We start from the raw sequence: 14158 nt of genomic DNA, 5'->3' as shown, positions 1-14158 counted from the left end.
TAGAGAAAAAGTTATGTCCATACAAGGTAGATAGAGAAAGAGTCATGTCCATACAAGGTAGAGATGCAAGATGGAAATGGGGCCAGTGGTTTTGAGGTGGTATGGTGTGAGATGGAGGTGAATGGAATCAAATACTTGGTGGGATGTTGTTATAGACCTGGTAATGTGGATGGTGGTGAGTGAAATGTATAGTCAAATAAGCCAAGCAAATAAGAAAAGGGTGATCATTATGGGCGATTTTAATTATGGCAATATAGACTGGAATGAAGAGATAGCAACTGGAATTAAAGAAAATGAGTTTCTTTTTCAGTATGTAACAGAGGGTGGTATGTAACAGAGGGCACAAGAGGAGTAAGGGTCTTGGATTTGGTCATCTCATCGGAGGATGTAATTATCAATGAGCTATCAAATCATCCACCAATTGGTGAAAGTGACCATGAGGTGATTACTTGGGTGGTTGCCAGCAGTGCAAGGACCCCTGTGAAAAAAGGGTATATGTGGAACTACAAGGGGGGTGATTATGAAGAGCTCAGGAGACAGCTTCTAGGTGTAGCATGGAATGAGGAATTAGCTGGAAAAGAGATCAATGCAGCTTCGGGGATTTTCAAAAAATATTTAGTGGATGCAATGTCTAAATGTATACCACGGGTGAGAAGGTTAAATAAGGTAGGTGTGAGATGGATGAATAAAGAGATTAAGCATGCAATACAGAGAAAAAGGGCATTGTGGAGGCAGCATAAGAGAAGTGGAAGTAACCAATTTCATGAGGTCTACAAAGACCAGGCAAGGAGGGTGACTTGGTTGGTGAGAGTAGCTAAAGAGAGGTATGAACAGCAGTTAGCTAATGAAGCTAAAAAGAATCCTAGGGAGTTCTATCGATATGTAGTCAGCAAAAGAAAGAATGATTATGGAATGATGACATTGATTGGAGGAAATGGTATAAAGACAGCTGTTGCAGAATGTGTGGTGGAGATACTTAATGAGCAGTTCATAAAGATCTTTCAATCTTGTGAATGTGACTTAATGGAGAGATTAAGAGCAGTTGATGATGGGGAGGAGAGACTGACTGTAAGTGAGCAAGAGGTGTTTGGGGAGTTGAGTAAACTAGACGTAAATAAGGCTGTGGGACTTGATAATATATCACCGCGCATTCTGAAAGAATATGCCAGAGAGTTGACACCTGCCTTGACATATTTTTTTAATACGAGTCTTGCACTTGGTCAAGTCTCTAAAGAGTGGAAGGAGGGCAAGATTGTGCCACTTCATAAAGGAGGTGATCGAACTCAAGCATCAAACTATAGGCCTATCTGTGTGTCAGATGTTGTGGTTAAGTTGTTGGAGAAGCTTGTGAGAACTAGGATCCAGAGTTGGGTTGACAACAATGGTATAATCTTTGATGGACAGCATGGATTTGCTAAAGGGAGGTCGTGTTTTAGTAATCTACTTACTTATTACAATAAAGTGACTGCTTCCTTGGACAGAGGAGAAGGGTACACAGTAATATACTTGGATTTCGCAAAAGCTTTTGATAGAGTACCTCATGATAAGTTGACAGTCAAACTAGAGCAGATGGGGTTGGATATTAGATTAGTGCATTGGATTGGAGACTGGCTATCTGATAGGTATCAACAAGTTGTGTATGGGGGTGCAATATCCAGGAAAAGGAAAGTCACTAGTGGAGTGCCTCAGGGATCTGTTTTAGGGCCATTACTATTTAACTTGTATATTAATGATATTGGCGAAGATTTGGATGGAGATATTCAGTTGTTTGCAGATGATGCAAAGTTGGGACGAACCATAAAGAGTAGTGAAGATGTTGTGGCCTTGCAAGAAGACCTGAATAAATTGAGTGATTGGGCAAGCAAATGGGGATGTGAGTTCAATGTTGCAAAATGTAAGGTTTTAAAATTTGGAAAACAAAGATGGGATGCAGAATTTATGCTTGGTGAGAATATATTGTTGGAAGTAGAGGAAATAAGAGATCTGGGAGTGATAGTGGATAAGGATCTAAAATTTAGGGGACACATCGCCAAAATTGTGAAGACAACACAAAGACTTCTGGGAATGATGAGGAGGACACTGACATGTAGAAGTAGGGAGATTCTTGTTCTATTGTATAAGGCTTTGATTAGGCCACACATGGACTATTGTGCCCAGATTTGGTCACCTGGTTTTCAGAAGGATGAAGAGATGTTGGAAAGGGTCCAAAGGCGACTTACTAAGATAGTTTCTGACCTCTGGAATGTTGAGTATGAGGAAAGATTGAAAAGATGTAATTTGCAGAGTCTAGTGGAGAGAAGGAAGAGGGGAGATATGATAGAGACCTACAAGTTGGTAAGGGGTTGTTATAGGATCAATGGTGGAGAAGTTCTACAGAGAATAGTGGGAGATCAGGGGAGAACCAGAGGTCATCCCTGGAAACTGTATAAAGAGGGTGTGAGTAGGGGAGTGAGAGGCAGGTTTTTTTCGTGCAGAGTTGTGAATGATTGGAATGCCTTGCCTGAGAGTGTGGTGTCTGCAGGGAGTTTGAATGTGTTTAAGACCTGGTATGATGAGATGTGTGTGAGATAAAAGGACCTCCTAATTGAGTCTTTGACTCCATGAGGTCTTGTTTAATAAGAATAATAATAATAAATCAGTGCACCGGAAGAGATGCACTGATTGTTCTTTCACTTTACGTATAATAATTGAATAATTTTTTTTCGAATTTTCAAATTTTCAAATGTTTGCTTTGAAAATATTATGTCAAATATTTATATTTTTAAATAATATTTATTGAAATAAATATGTCCTTTTTCTTTCGTTTCTAGCGAAATAGCATTATATGGATCATCACATTTCATATTTAGAAACGATTTTTTGTTATTCATAAAGACAAAATAAAAAAAAATGTTAAAATGCTAAATTGCCTTACTCGGTTTCCGATTGTGTCTTTTTGGTATCAAAAATTTATATCCAATGATATTTTAGTAGTGATTCTTCCCCTTCGTCATTTATTTATTTATTTGTATTATGCATATTACGATAATATCTAGTGCATAACCTCGTAGATATGTTGAAAATATAATGTGAAAAATATCATATACGGAATGATTCAACATTTTTGCTCATTTTGAAGATTTTCTAATGCTTCACCCCTCCTCCCCTCCTTATTCTCTCCTGGAACTGAATTGCATAACTACTCTAAATTTCTATACAGGTTTGAAAGCTTTTCTAGACAGCATTGAAAATCAATTACTTAATTGTACCATTTTGACAAAAGATATACGGCAATCAGATTGTATCGTGAAGCTACTAAATCTGTTCTATTTATTTGCAATCTAAAACCAGCTGTTCTACTGCCCGCTGAAATTATGTGAAATTTTAGAAATAATATGCTATATTTTCACCATGCAAAATTGTTTATATGCATACCACACAAAAGAAAGTTCAGTAGTATTATTTGTGTTTGTTTTTCTTTTAAAAAAATCTAAATATTACTTCTTTTGCTGCTGGAAGCTATTTCTGAAATAATCTACGTCTTCTAAATACTTGGTAATATCCTCTTAGCTGGAGGAAAAGTTGAAGGCTTATTACTCTCAGTGCTATTGAGAAGAAAGGGGAGAACACTAAAGTGCCCCAGGCTGTAGTGCAGAATATGTCGAGAATGTCTTGTTTCCTTTTCGATTGTTGATTACCTATATTCTAACAGAAATACTGATATTTCGTTTACATGCTTATACATTATTTATGCCAAAATAATTGCTTAATTTATAATGATCAGTTTCACTTTTATTATCAAAAATTAGAAATTAAATCATACAATTATCTTGAAAAAGAGGATTTGAATTATTTTCAAAGAAAAGGTGCATATGCGTTTCATAATCTTCTTTTTTTTGGGGGGGGGATATAGACCTAAGCAATCTGCGGATATTTCAGATAATTTATTTCATAAATCGTTCGCAAGACAGCTGTTACAAACGTAAAATCACTTGGGGAACATACCCATTCATTTTAGTGTAAAATAGTAGCAAAGGTTCAGTTACTTTAGATATCTAATCTAGAAGAAAATGTTATGTCTGCTGAGATTAGAATCATACATGAATAATTTTTCTGACATGATTTCTCTATTCGTTATAATGTAACCAATTTCCAGATTTTTTTCCCTCCTGCAGACTTCATGTTATATGCAGTGATTTCTTCTTTGAACTATAAGAAAAAAAATCAGATAACAGGAGAAAAATATGTAGTATTTTCTTTTCCACTGGCTGAATTTACAATGTTCTTTCTTTGTGTTTTGAAGAGAAACTGCAAATGACTTTTTTCTTACTATTTTTGCCATTATAACATCTCATATAATTATAAGAGTGACATTTTACCGTTTTTCTCCCACACGAGAAACAGAAATAAGGTGGTAATAGTATTGTTGATTTTGCCAAACTTCATTGTAGCAGAAATTTTTATTACAAAACTTTGTAATATATATATATCTCCGAAACAAGAAATTTGGAACCCATATCACATCAATGTTGAGTGTTGGCAAGGTGAAAATGTTCCCATTATTATTTATATATTTCATTTATTAACTAGAGGGGGGGCTATGCCCAACCCCCTGTGTTCCGGTATGGTAGACCAGTTCTCCTTCAATTGTGATAACTCGAAAGGGGGTTCAGCCCCTGAATTCTGATGACTCGAATTTTGAAGACTCGACACTCAGGGTAGCCCCTGAGTTTCAAAACGTTTCGATAAACATGACATAAAAAAGCTTATCATTTTATATATATATAGGGTAGATTTTATTTCATTATTTTTTATTGTTTTGATGAAATACTTTACCTGGAATACTCCTTCCAGTTTCTCTGTGTCATAAAAAGAACTTAAAAATTAGCCTTCAAGATGAAAAAGAAACAGTGCATTCGGGTATCCCTCTATAAATATTTGTAGTCCTGAAAAGGACTGTTTTGATGGCCTTGAAAACAAACATTTTTTATTTCATACTGTTCAGAATTTAAAATTCTTGAATAGCATGGAACACCTTGAAGCAAGGGTAAACACACAAAGCAGTTTTACACTCAGGACACCAGATTTTTGTTTCCTTTCTGATATTTTTTTTATTACATACATAATATTTGCGTGGAGGTTTTTTTTTTATTAGCCGTTGGTGGTAGATTTTCGGGATAATGGTTGGAGTTAGCAGCGTTCAACCTCAGATGTCTGGCAGGATTTCCTGTTTTTCTGCTTGCTGAAGAAGGTGCATGTGCATGCAGCAATGCTTTCGCAATTTCTATTCTGTATTCTAGATATGTTATGGTAGACAAACATTTTTTCTTGTACAGGAGGAAACTGTTCCAAATAACAAAATCCAAACACTTCAAAATTCAAATAACATGTCCAAACACTTTTTTGTAATATTTTTTATGCTGTTTCCTCATTACAGAGTAGAATGATAGCTGCTGATCGCACCTGTTGACTCAACCCATAGTGTCGTTGTATGCACACACAGCAATGGGTTTTTCTTTCTTCAAACCATGCTTCTCCACGGATTCCGCTGATGGATTGTGCAGGGAAGATAGCAGAAAAACGTCTTTTTTGTCTTTCCAACGTAGTGCAAAGACTTTCCCTCGCTGATAAGTTCGGATTTCCCACTTCGATAGCTTTCCTGAAGCCAGATCTGGAGGCATATCTCGCCTTTTTGCATTTACAGTACCATAACTATCTGTAAGATGCTGTAAAAGCAAATCAGCGAGTTCAGGACACATATAGTAATTATCCATTATAATGCAGTAACCTTTCCCCAGTAAAGGGTCTAGTAACTGCATTACTGCACGCATCGACAAGGGGAGATCCGAATATTTATCGTGCTCGATTACAGTTTGCTTTCCCGTATAAGGTTTGGAATCCCAAAGATATCCACTTTCCGATTCGCAAAGCATAAAAAATTTTACTCCATACTTCGCTTTCTTTTTGGGAATATACTGCTTACATTTCAGTCCACCTTTGAATGGCATAAGGCTTTCATCGATACTCAAGTCTCTCTCAGGAATGTAGAGTGATCTACATTTTTGATGGATTTTCATCAGAAAATCATAAATTTTGTTGAGGACTGGGCAAGGATGTGTTGCCTGATCGTATTCCTCATTATTCTGAAAATGCAAATACTTCATGATGAGACTGAATTGTTTTTCAGTCATAACATCACGAAACATTGGCGTGTTCAGAATCCAGTCTGTAGACCAATACATTTAGAGAGCGGGCTTTCTAAATGTATTTCGAAACTTCGGGTTTTTCACTTTCTTTATTCTGATATTGCTTTTGAAGGATGACAGTGATTTTAAATATTAATTTCACCTATATCCGAATATCACATAATTTCCTGATTTATAATAATCAGGAAATATGTATATTGTCTGATTTATAATTTGCTAATTTATAATAATCACCACATAGTTTCAGTATCGAAAAATTAAAGTTATGTGGAACAATTACTAGAGAAAAATAACGAATTAAATAAAAACTGTACCTATGTTTCATAACAGTTTTCGGGTGTGTGATAGTAATGCAACGGGGGGGGGGGGGGTTAAACTATCAGAGGAGAAATAAAGTTCAATTCTATTGTAAAAATATGGAAATGAAATTTCACATTTGATATACATATTTTGAATGATAAAAATAAGCAAATGTATCGCTTACTTTAAAAATTGGAGAATAAAATATCTGAATTATGCAGAAAATATAAATTTAAATCATAACTGTTAATTTCATTTTGTAATGACCAATTATACAAGGAAACCAAGAAAGTGAAAGTACAGATTACTATACAACATGAAGAAAAAATTTAGTAATATGATTAAAGAATTTCATGTTATTCTCTATAAAGCAAAGTTGCTCAAGCGTGTCCTAAAGGAAATCTGTTAAATATTATTCGATTTCGATGGTTTTGTACAAAAATAAAATTAATATAACCTGGAACGTCGGCAGCCGGTTTTCTTTTCTTTTTTTAAAAGAATATTCCAAATAATTATCGTGAATTAATTTCTTCGAGAACAAAGAAAAATCTTTTGTCTAGTAGCGATTAGAAAAAAATTAGAGCAAAAAAATAAAAAATCAAATTGGTTAAGTGAAGAAATTATACAAGACCTTTATTTTGTCCAGAAATTAAAATTGTATTGTACAATAAAAAGAGAAAACAAAAATATAAATAATTTCTCTATTTTTAGTCTATCATATATAACTAAAATCCAGTTCACCAGCATGGAACAAGAAAGTCCGTTTCTTGTTATAGGCAACTGAGAGGCAGCTACGAACGGGAGATAATCCGATTAACCTTTCTCTTCAGCGTGAGGGTTTATCACACCTTCTAATAGACATGACAGTCAAATTGCACTTCTTATCCAGGTTCTTTAAACAGGTGGGCTGAATCTTATCCAGATTTAGTTGGACGTCTATAGACGTCCTAGCCGGTAGGAAGGTTAAGAATGGGAAAGAATAATGGGAAAATATGGATATGGAGAAAGCAATGAAAAATGAAAACAATTCCAGCAAAAAGACTGCAGGAAGTGGACTTGGCAGTAACCAGATGGAAGAACTAACATGATAGACATGATACTCATAATTAAGAGATGGACTACATCAGTTCGGCAGTATAAAGAGGAAATGGGATCCTGAGAAGCCAGCCTTACTTTGCAAGGATATGGAGTGATACTGATGTGACATCCTTGGATTAGCAGAGATGTGCTGGACAGAGTAAGAGAGAGATGGTAATTTGCAACACACAATTCCAGCAAAAAGACTGCAGAGTGAACATGGCAGTTACCAGATGGAAGAACTAAGAACATACTAGACATTATACTCATAAGCAAGAGATGGGCCACATGATTTCAGCAGTGTCAAACATTTCAAGGAGCAGACTTAGAAATAGATTATAGCTTAGCGATTGCCAATATCAAGTTGAATCTAAAACATGTGAAGGCACAAGTTTAGAGTAAAAGAGATATGAGGACTCTAAGCAAGGAAATTACAGAGAAAGTATATAGGAAATTGCTTGAGGAAGAATTGAAATCCATTGCAGAAAAGGAACTGGAGGATGGAAACAACAAAGAGTTGTCTCAAAAAAGCAGTGGAAAAAATGGTTCCAGAGACAGAAAAAAAAAAAAAAAAAAAAAGGTGGATCTCAAAGGAGATATTAAAGATAATTCAAGAAAAAAAAAGATTAGGAGAGAAATTGCTGTGGAAATAGAAGAACAGTATAGATAAATGCAATTAAGTTAAGAAGGCAGTTAAGAGATACAATTCAAAATGGCTAGAGAAACAGTGCAAGGATATCAATAAATACTTTGGTGAATAGAGAACAAGAGAAGTATATAAGATGATAAGAAACATCAACAGAGTTTTGGTTAAAAATGATCATATGTGAATACAGAGCAGGTATTTATGACAAGCTGCCATATTGGTGCAGTGCCATGATATATCTCAAGAATCTAGAGGGTGAAAGATGTTAGCAGCATATGGAGAAAAATGGTGAAGGGCTGTCCAAGTTCCCTCCATTATATGCTGTCTCAGGTAATTATTTCTTGAGATGGAAATAAATCTTTGGAGAGAAGAGGAGAAGATTTTGGTATTGGTTTGTTGGGTCAAAAATTATATATATATATATATATAGGGCAGTGCATTTGAGACTATTTGATGTGAGATAGGGGTCAATACAATAGGCCACAGATATGAAGGAGAATATGGATGGTATCCCCCATAATAATTAATTGCCTGCACTCATTGTGTAATTTTCCAAAGCATGCCATCCATATTCTCCTTCATATCTGTGGCCTATTGTATTGACCTCTATCTCACATCAGATAGTCTCAAATGCACTGCCCTCTATATAATTTTTGGCCCAACAAACCAATACTAAAATCTCCTCCTCTTCTCTCCAGATGAGTTTGGCATTCGTATACATAAACAGCAGTATCTCCTTCAGCCCACAATCTCCCTCACAATAAATCTATCTCGGTTGTTGTCGGTTATGTCCTTTGGTTAGAAAGACTTGGGTTCAAATCCCATCTATGACTCAAAGAACTTTATAAGAGATTTTCAAACTGAAGGTGTGTCAGCAGTGGCAGTGTTCTTTCCACTTAGAAACTTGGAGTTTTCATCCCACAGAACATACAAACCTGTCAGAACATGCAGCTTAAAGGCATGATACGTTGTCTTCGTGGCCTTATTTGTTTCAGCCATTAATCTAAAATAACTAACAATCAAGCAATCTTACTCGCACCTTGTGTTAACTATCCCACTCAATTTCAGAATTTCAGGAGCTACATTTATCATCATTCTTCCTACTCGCCTCAAGAATATTTATCTCTATCTGCACCTCCTTGCCTACAACTCCTTTAAAAACTCAAGTTTTCCTGACTGCACTCTGAAAGTTTCACTGAATAACGTTCTCTTCTGAAAGTTAAATCCAAATCTATTCAAATGTAAATAGTCCATACATCTATTGAACTCACTGTACACATTCCCCAACTTCACATCACTTCTCCTGCATAACCTATGCATTGACTCATTTATAATCCGAGCCCTTCTTCTCAACTTACCTGCTACCATGGTGTGGCAGAAGACTCACCATGTTTACCCTCATGCTTCTTACTCATACCACATGTCATCTTTCCAGATCATTCGATCTTGCCAAAATATTCATCTCTTTCATTTTCCTGTTTGCATCCCAATGTTAGGACTAACATCCTTAATCCTTGCCTCAGGGAAACATGATAATTATTCTCCCCTTAAGTATTCTTCTTATCATGGAGTTTCCAATTCAAAAATTTCTTATTACCTTTCCTCTTTTGCACTTTCATATTCTGCTTTCTCTTTCCTCACACCTCATCTTCTTTTGCTTCTATGTCATATCACTCCCAGGTGTTTTTCCAACAACTGATAAGATACTGATAAATATAAATAAAGATCTGATAGTTCCACTGTATAACACAATGATTAGGAAAAGTGGATCCTATGCACAAAATATAGTCACCTCTATATCTGGGTGACTAAGACCTATAAACTAAGATAGATATAGGGGATTACAGCATTGGTTATCAATACATATTATATACTGATAACCTTTTGAGGATTTGAGCCATATAAAAAGGTGGTAAATACTCAAATATTGAATATTTTAATTCAAGCTCCTACAGTGACTCTATTGAAGCTCAGAAATAATACTAATCACACTAATAATGGTGCTTTACCTCTCAGCTCCATTGCCAAACAACGAATATATAATTCCTGCTTCCCCATATGAGCCTGTATCCCTGTCTGTAGCCTGTAAAAGTAAAAAAAAATATTTCAGAATATTTATATGAAAGCAGACAATTACTGAAAACAATATAAAAATATTAGCAGGTCATATTATTATTATTATAAGAGAGCTTTCACAAAGCCAACCTCTTGCAGAAGGGCAATACACAGCAAGCAACATCAAGATATCACACTGAACTAATTTCAGTGACAATACTACAATGCATTCCCAAGCAAGTAGCAAACAAATTACTCCTTGCTCCTTACTCACCACACCCCATAAAACTTTCATGGATGATTCCCATTCTTCCCACTATATAATTCCTTCCATATTAATCCATGAATGGGTTCCAGTATCGTGTTAAATGCTATTTCCTGAGAAGTCAGTTTGTAATGCTTAGGTGATTTTTATCCATTTTACTCTGTTTTTTTCTTAGAAACATTCATGTTTTATAATACATTATTTTGTGCATGCTTTTATTGTATTTGATACATTTCATTACTTATTTGTAATGATATTGCAATATTAAGTAGTGTGCTGTAAAATGCCAGGAACAATGCCAGGCGAGTTTCATTAGAGCAGCAACAAAACAAAACAATAATATGAACGGTTAACTTTAGAACTGGAAGATTTCTCCTTGTGATAAAAAGTATCAAAGGGATAAACTGTAAGGATACTGAAGGTAAATTAACTGTAATATCATTAAAGCAAATTATTAGACAAATGACATGGGAATTTCAAAAAGTCAAGAGACAATGGAAAAGGAATGCAGAAAAGGACGTGAAAGTTAAGCAGCAAAACGAAAGACAACAACGTGCTGAAGCAGGTAAGATAAAGTAAGCCAAGTCTCACTAATTATTATTATTATATAGGCACCTCCAAAGAGTCCAAAGACTCATCGTGGGAAACCCAATCTATCCACACAAAATGTCAACTCTGAAAACCCATTCCACTCATTCACAAAACTCTCCAAGCAAAAAATCTAGTCCTGACACCCCTATTAACCACATCTTTATTCAGCTTTGGGGAGGATCCCTTGTTCTGGTCCCTCTTACCAAGTGCTGAAATATTTCTTCTGCATCAATCCTACAAAATCCTTTAAGCAACGTAAATGTTTCTATCATATCTCTTCTTTTTTCTTCTATCAACCAACTTCTGCAATCCACATACCTTCAATCTATCCTCATAGGGAACATTCCACAGGCCACTCACCATCTTCGTCACTCACATCTGATTCTCCTCTGCTGCTTCCTCATCCCCAAGAAACTCAGGGGACCAGACTTGAGCACAGCAATCCAGATGTGGGCGATTCTAGGCCTTATAAAGAGAAATAACTTCCTTATCTCTAATTGTTAGTGTGTTCTTTAATAACCAAGTGATGTTATGGGCTACCTTAGCAACAAACCATCACCCCTAAATCTCCAGCTTCATCTATTTCCTGGAGTACAGTTCGATCAATATGGTACACAGCTTGTAATCTATTTATCCCAAAATGTATAACTTTACATTTCTCCACATTAAACAGACACCCATTAACTTTTGCCCATTCTGACAGCTTATTTAAATTGTCCTGCAAGCTCTCCACATCACTTTGATTAACTATTACTTTACCTAATTTTGCATCATCAGCAAACAACTGAATATTTCCTTTCAGGTTATTTCCTACTGGGGGGCTCCTCCCCCCCCCCCTCAACGCCTACTGCACCTAACCTCCCGAGTTCCGGACTGGTAGGCCGGTTTTCCTTGAATTCTGATGACTCGAAAGGGGGTGGGGTTCTTCTCCCCCCCTGCACCTATGGCGCCCAACCCCCCAAGTTCCGGACTGGTAGGTCGGTTCTCGTTGAATTCTGATGCCTCGAATTTCGAACACTCGAAAGGGGTCTCCCCCCCCCCCCGGCACCTATGCTGCCCATCCCCCCGAGTTCCAGACTGGTAGGCCAGTTCTCCTTGAATTCTGATGACTCGACACTCAGGGTAGTCCCTGAGTTTCAAAAAAATTGCCAAAAAACGTTACAAAAAAAGGCTTATCATTTTACATTATAGAGTAGATATCATTTATGTACAAATTAAACAGCAATGGTCCTAGCACTGAACTTTGTGGCACACCACTAGTCACTTGTTTTTGCCTCAATTCTGCTCCATCATATACCACTTTTTCGTATCTCTCCAGCAGTCATCCTCTTATACACTTAACCAGTTATGTCAAGCCTCATTTGTTCTAATTTGAATAACATATTTCCATGCAGTATTCTGTCAAATGCCTTTGTAAAATCCAACAAAATCATCATGTATCAATTTCCTTTATCCAACTTGGCTGTTACTCTATTATAAAAAGTTAGCAAATTACTAAGGCATGACCAACCCTTCACAAAACCATGTTACACCTTATACAGTATCATATCTTTATCCACCCATTTGTATATTCTCTTTTGGATCAATTTTTCCAGTACTTTTACCACCACTCCTGAGATACTGTTGGTCTATAATTTATTACTGCATTCTCAGCACCTCCCTTATGGATGGGAATTATTTTGCCCTCTTTCTGCTCCCTCGGAACTCTACCAGAGGTTAGATTTAAAGAGCATAGTCAGAATTTCCAGTTCCCTTGCACGTTCTTGCAAAACCCCAGTCAATATCTCATCTAATCTCACAGCTGTATTTACATTGAGATTCTGCAATATCCTGAGAACCTCCAATTCACCCAGCTGTGGGAACAGAGGTGGATGAATTGAAGGTTCTAGTGTCTGTCACATAGGTTAAAGCAGTAACCTCACTAGGATCATATACCTATGCAAAGTGGTCACTCAATAACTCAACTGTTTTATCTGCTTCTGTCTCCTCATGAACGCCACTCATTAAGGTTAATCTTCCATAGTAATTATTTCTCTTACTTGCCACGTAATGAAAGAACTCTTCGGGATTTCCTTTGGCCTGCTCAGCTAGGTTCTTCTCGTAATCTGATTTTGCCTTCCTTGCCATGCTAGTCACCTTTCTTGTCTGAGTCTTATACTGTTCATGGGTTTGTTGGTAACCTTTCTCTTTATATACCATCCACCATATTTTCTTCTTCAGCAGCTCATGCTTAATAATATTACTCATCCATCTAACTCCTATCTTATTAACCCTCCTTACCTTAGGTATACAATTTAATATTGCTTCCTCTAGATCATGCCTAACTATATCCCATGCACTACTAACATCCTTACCTTGCAGTGTTAATGGCTAAAACTTTTGTTGAGGTTACATTAACCAATGCCAAAAAAACTCCTCACTCTTGTTCCTGATACTTCTGGCATTAGTATACAGAAACTGCAGCATTCTTTTAGGGTCCCAACCACATTTACTTCCTGAGCTGACTACCCTATTCAATATTTTGGCTTGAGAGACTACATTTTGCACTTGGTCATTCTCACACTAACCTTATGGATATCTTCACACACATTCATCTGCATCCACCCTAATTACCTAAGTTTTCCTGAATTTGTGCTTCAGCATGCTCAGTGAACAAACCTCTCTCCAGACTCCTAACACCAAAACTATTTAGATGCAGTTCATCGGCATTATACAAATACTTTCTGTCACACACAGGTCCACAAACTCTACATTATTCCTTCTGCACAACCCATGTATAGATTTGTTTGCTGTCAGTGCCCTCCTCCTTAGTTCAATCACAACTTGGTATGTGACTTACCATTTTTACCTTGTCACTCTTCATTTTTTGCTTCATCCAACAACTCCTTCACATCTTCTCTCATAGAATACCTCTCAGATCATTATAGCCAACCAAGACAGTGAGTTCTTTTGCCTTACATTTTTGTATCCGAATGGCATGAGTAATATCATTAATGTTTTTGACAGGGAAATATGATTTTTTTTATTCTTTTGTTATGC

General features: G+C 36.3%; 1 protein-coding gene across 1 annotated transcript in view; it reads right to left on the bottom strand.

The window, feature by feature from the left end:
• The window catches only part of Cad87A (cadherin 87A), a 1045423-nt gene that overhangs the window by 571870 nt on the left and 459395 nt on the right, over positions 1–14158 (bottom strand). The window contains exon 15 of the mRNA XM_090395555.1: positions 10218–10291. Within this exon, the coding sequence (XP_090251681.1) occupies positions 10218–10291 (74 nt within the window). The remainder of the gene's footprint in view (positions 1–10217; positions 10292–14158) is intronic.

Source organism: Typopeltis vanoorti, chromosome 7, assembly GCF_054136105.1.
Source record: "Typopeltis vanoorti isolate ZY-2024b chromosome 7, IOZ_Tvanoo_1.0, whole genome shotgun sequence".
NCBI lineage: Eukaryota > Metazoa > Arthropoda > Arachnida > Uropygi > Thelyphonidae > Typopeltis > Typopeltis vanoorti.
Note: the sequence above shows the minus strand (reverse complement) of the source record. Positions and strands in the feature narration are given on the sequence as shown.